The 5,802-nt window shown below is 38.0% G+C and overlaps 1 protein-coding gene across 3 annotated transcripts in view; it reads right to left on the reverse strand.

Annotated features, from left to right (window-relative positions):
- Window positions 1-5,802, reverse strand: part of LOC106879884 (protein CUSTOS-like) — a 53,793-nt gene that overhangs the window by 2,275 nt on the left and 45,716 nt on the right. For all 3 annotated transcript variants that reach the window (XM_014929617.2, XM_014929618.2, XM_014929619.2), the window contains 2 exons: window positions 4,870-4,965; window positions 2,961-3,022 (listed from right to left, as the gene is read on the reverse strand). In XM_014929617.2, the coding sequence (XP_014785103.1) occupies window positions 2,961-3,022; window positions 4,870-4,965 (158 nt within the window). The remainder of the gene's footprint in view (window positions 1-2,960; window positions 3,023-4,869; window positions 4,966-5,802) is intronic.

Here is a 5,802-nt window from a genome sequence, read left to right on the forward strand (position 1 = left end):
TCATCATCATCGTTTAACATCTGCCTTCCATGCTAGCATGGGTTGGACGATTTGACTGAGGACTGGTGAAACCGGATGGCAACACCAGGCTCCAATCTAATTTGGCAGAGTTTCTACAGCTGGATGCCCTTCCTAACGCCAACCACTCAGAGAGTGTAGTGGGTGCTTTTACGTGTCACCCGCACGAAAACGGCCACACTCGAAATGGTGTCTTTTATGTGCCACCCGCACAAGAGCCAGTCCAGGGGCACCGGCAACGATCTCGCTCGAAAAACCTCATGTGTCACTCGCACAAGAACCAGTCCATGGGCACTGGCAACAATCGCCTCCACAATAAACAATTACCCAGTATAATACCACCGACTGTAATCCTTGACTTGCTTAAGCAGAAACTGTGCACATTCAAACCAGAGTCACAAGTTCTCATCTAGTCCACAATTTGTCTGCAGATGTTCAAGCTGAGCACCATCCATATGAATCTCATTATGTGGGAGGTAAATCTTAAGAACACTACCCCCATCCTCATCTCTGACTAAGTTATTAAAAAAAGAAACCTAACTGGGGAATCCATAAGTATAAGTTCACCATTAAGTCCTCTTACAAATCAAACTTTTGATGAAGGTACTTTAATCATTACTGTTTATGAATGCAGCAAGTGAATTGGTATCTAGTAGCACTGAAGATCTTGATGTTGAATAAAACCAGCTGGAGGACAAAGATAAGTTGCATATGGCCAAGCATCAAATCACTGAACTTTGCTAAAGACAACCAGCTGGTTTAAGAGAAGCCAAAAATGGTGAGGAAAATTGTTACAGCATTTAAAGGACTCATTGATCAATGAGGTTTTTGGAAGTGAGTCAATAAGTAACAAAGATCTTTTCACCAAATTCCATTTCATTCTTAGTGGTCTTATGAAATGGTGCATGGTAGCAAGATGTGGCTTTGAATGTAGATAACACTGTGTAACAAAAATTTTTCGTTTATTTGGTTAGTAAGTGTTATTTCCTATTTGCTTCTATCTAGAAATCAAAGGAAATCACTACTGTTCCCTTCAAACTTTGCTTTTGTGACATGGACATCAGTGTTTTGAAACTGACACATTTTCCATTACATGTCAGACAGATTCAGTGTTTAGCTGCGGAAGTAGAAATATCATTATAACAAATATTCTGCTCAGTACCATAGATTTACTTAACAGTTGCTTGACCTTAACCACTTGAGCATGTCCCTTAGTGGCTGACAATATGTACATCTCTGATCATGAGCAGGAGTAGTGGGGGAGCATCATAGCCATGTGTTGAGAAGGATTCTTTGGGGTTTTAATAAATATAACAAAAGCAAAGTTTGAAGGAAATATTAGCCATTTTTCATACCTTCTAGGGGTAAGCAAATAGGAAATAACAGTTGTTACCCAGGGGCAAATATCATGTTGCACAGTGTAATTTAGAAAGAAAGGAAGAAAGTGTGCTTTGTTGGAGTGCATGAATGATGGAATACAATTTGATCTAAGAAGAAAGACTGTGCATAAGAGGAATTGGATGTAGTCTACAAGAGAAGAGACTGTGCTTATCGGGCATATGGAACTTGACAGCTGTATAAAGAGGTGCTGAGTGTGCCAAGTGGATAAAAGCTATGGAAGAGAGAATGGGCATTAGAACTTTACCAAAGATTTCAAAATATTTAGTCATGTTGATGTTAAGACCAGTTTTAATGAAAGGATGTGGCATCACATGATCATTGCCTGAAAATAATTCAAATACCATCACCAAAGCTAGATTCTTGCTCTGCATGACAGCAAGGCTTTGAAGCAATAAACCTGCAATCGTAGCAATTGGTGACTTTGTCAACTACTAATTTCTTCTCGTTTACAAAAATTCTTACTCTCCCTCACATGTACTCCAGTCAGTTGAGAAACTCTGGGTCTCTCTCAACTCCAATAACTTAGAGCAGGCTGTGAGAATGCATCATTTCCTGTGAATATATGACTTCATAGCAAAGTCATTTTCACAGCCCTTGCTGTCTTCCTCTTGATTACATTTTGGTTTTTAGCCAGATCAGTCATGTTGATGAAGGAATTTGCTGTGAAAGGTGATTTTATACTTGTCAGGAAGATGTGAGTATGCTTGTAGCCTTTGAGAATAAATGCTCCCTTTTAAAGCCTAGCCAGGCTCATGGGCCCGGTTTCCCGGTTTCAATGGTGTATGTGTTCCCCAGCTGGACAGGATGCCAGTCCATCGCAGCATTACTCATTTTTGCCAGCTGAGCAGACTGGAGCAATGTGAAATGAAGTGTTTTTGCTCAAGAACACAACGCGTCGCCCGGTCCAGGAATCGAAACCACAATCTCACGATCATGATACTGACACCCTAACCACCAAGCCACGTACCTCCACAGCCTTTGAGAATAGCAAACACTTATTTTTGTATATCCTGTTTTGGCATTGAAATCACAAAGGCTATGTTGTGACTGTGTTTCTCATCCATCATTTGCTACAGTCCTGTATTTCCTATTTTCATCCACTTCTGTATCACTTCCTTCTACATTATACAAATTTTTTAACTAACTCAAGTCTGCATGTTCTTAAGATTGAAGGAAACTTTCAGTTGTCACATCTTCAGCATCTAGCTACAACAGGCTACACTGAATGTGGCTCACTTCAGCATTTTGTCCCAGTAATTCCATAACAGTTATTACAATCTATCACAATTTGTAACAAAATGAAGTTAAGAAATCTTAAAACCATTACAGTTCATTTACTAAGTGGCTGTTTGAAACCCAAGTGTTTCAGAGACTAATTATGTTACACACACATGTAGCAAATGTATTAGAGATAAATAAGCATATATTTATGAGTATTATGTCTATATGTAACAGAGAAGAAACAAATGAACCTATATCAGTAATAAATGGATAAAATCAAGCAAAATATCAGAAGAAAATTATTGAAAGTTGACATTTACCTGAGTCACTGAGGGTATGAAGGTCATCAGGTGCGGAGTAGCATTCAGAAAATTCTAGTTCCCTGATGAGAGAATGTGTACAAATGTTAAAAATTATCAAACTGAAAAAAATCATAATTGACAGTCTTAGCATACATACTTTTTTTAATGGTTCAGAGGAGGTAGGACAGTGGTGTACATGACCATTTTCAGAGCCTCTGATACTGGTAGAAGGAAACGGGAAGTTATCATCAGACCAGAATCTTGGCTGAAATGCTTGCAATAGAATGTATTCTGCTGAAGACATTCTTAGGCCAAGGTATTGTGTTAAACTGGACAATAGATTAAGTCTATAAACTTAATATCAATGGGTCATGTGAAGCCTGTGCTAATTCTTCTGCATAATTTCCTGCTTGGAACAAATATCTCTACATATTTCCTTACACATAAAAGTAAAGGGATAATGCAAGTATTTATCCATGACTATTACTATAAGTAAAGCTGGAAGATTTGGCCATTGGTCTAAACAAAGTCTTCACAACAGATCCTACAACTATAGGTAAGTTGTCTTACCTTGTTTACTCTAAAGGGTAAATTCTGTACTAATCACAAGCTCTAACAACAAAGTTACACCTTTTTTATCTCTCTCTCTCACTTATGCACAATTATAAATATATATCACCATCATCATCCTCGTTTAACGTCTGCTTTCCATGCTGGCATGGGTTGGACGGTTTGACTGGGGACTGGTGAGCCAGATGGCTGCACCAGGCTCTAATCTGATCTGGCAGAGTTTCTACAGCTGGATGCCCTTCCTAATGTCAACCACTCCAAGAGTGTAGTGGGTGCTTTTACGTGCAGTCAGGTGGTACTGGCAACAGCCATGCTCAAATGGTGTTTTTATGTGCCACCTGCACAGGAGCCAGTCCAGCGGCACTGGCAACACTCTCGTTTGAATGTTGTTTTTCACGTACCACCAGCATAAGTGCCAGTAAGGCAGTGCTTTTTACATGCCACCGGCATAGGGGCCAGTCAGTGGCCCTAGCAACGATCACGCTCAGATGGTGTTCTTAGCGCTCGACTAGCACGGATGCCAGTCATGTGGTGCTGTCATCAAATGTGATTTCGATTTCACTTGCCTGAACAGGTCTTCACAAGCAGAGTTTAGTGTCCAATGAAAGAAAGGTATGCCTAAGTGGGCTGGTTACACCACTGGCATAGGCCACAGGTTATGGTCTCACTTGACGTTCCTGTCACTTCTCAGTCAATCTATAAAAGCTGCAGTGAACACAATACATTTAGAATGTTTGACACCTTAAGATAAGAGGTCTAAGACAATCTCTCTAGATCTGATGTTACATGACAGACTTATGAAGTATGAAAGGCATTTAGCAATAAATCTAGAACCAAACAACTGAAAGAAATGAAATTCATTGATATAACCAACTGTGTGATCTCAAGTGTTGTGTTGGTGTTGTATATGGTAATGTTGTTTCAGTGAGATACATGACTACCTCCCAGAAGGAATATTTGATGGCAGACTCTAAATATCCTAAACTAATTTATTATGGGCAATCATAACTGATCCAAACCCAACCTTAGTTGACATACAAGGAGAAATCAACGTTTAAGTTCTAGATTATGAAGCACAAGGACTGTAAGGTTAAGAGCTAATTCTGCTTGCTCCCATTTTCCAGGCTAATTTGAATCAAATTCCACTCCTATTTTGCATTGGTTTTCAGCAGGAATTTTACCAGCAAAAAATACAAAAAAAAAAACATTTCCATACATGCAAATGAAAATAAGTGGATATAAAACAGTAAAAAAAAACAAAAAAACATCACTTGGTTCTGTAAATTACAAAAAACAAAATGTATTTGCAATAATTCTATTAAATATTCCTCAAAAAAAGATAATTTTAATAACTCACTGATCTAAGATCTGTGAAAGTTTTTTGGCAACATGTTTTTGGAAACTTGGAGTGGTCTGTAACTGGTTATAATCTGTGTGGTCACTCTGATTCCCTCTGAAAAGAAAGTAAAACAGACAATATATTGATAATGATGAGGAAATGGAATGTTTATTATTATTATTACTATTGAGTGACAGAGCAGCACATGCCATCAAAGTGGCACTGGGATACAAATATATGAAGCCCAATATGCCCACCAAGACTACCTGTCTGATAAGGGTACAACAGACACATGCACCACAACCTTATGTGCATGACATGGTGATCTCACATCAAGCTAAACAGTACATGACCTGGCAGGTGAGGTCCAGTAAGAATTTTTTAAGGTTGAGTAGCTCATCCCACTCAAAAGGTCCCGGAATAAGGTTTCTTTAAGGATGATGAACGAAACACCCATGTTTCCAAAGGTGAATTATTCAAACTCCAAAGAATTCCCCTCAACACATGGCTATGATGCTCCCCCACTACTTCTGCTTATGATCAGAGATACACATATCATCAGCCACTAAGGGACATGCTCAGCTGGTTAAGGTCAAACAACTGACATGCAAATCTGTTGTATTGAGCAGAATATTTGCTGTAGCCCATCATTTATACCAAGATAAAATATGTACATAATAACACTTCCAATAAGTTAAGATCAGAAGCCATGAGAGCCACTGCCTGGTACTGCATCATGGTATTATTATTATTATTATTGTTATTATTATTATTATGACAGTAACAATTTACACTCACTATTATCATTATCATTATTCTTTTTATTATCATTGTCATCATTTTTCTTATTTTTTTCTTCTCTCATCTTCTAGATCCACTAGTCTTTGTATATATATATATATATATCTATATCTATATATATATATATATATATATATATATATATATATA

Source organism: Octopus bimaculoides, chromosome 1 (genome assembly GCF_001194135.2).
Source record: "Octopus bimaculoides isolate UCB-OBI-ISO-001 chromosome 1, ASM119413v2, whole genome shotgun sequence".
In the NCBI taxonomy this organism is placed as follows: Eukaryota; Metazoa; Mollusca; class Cephalopoda; order Octopoda; family Octopodidae; genus Octopus; species Octopus bimaculoides.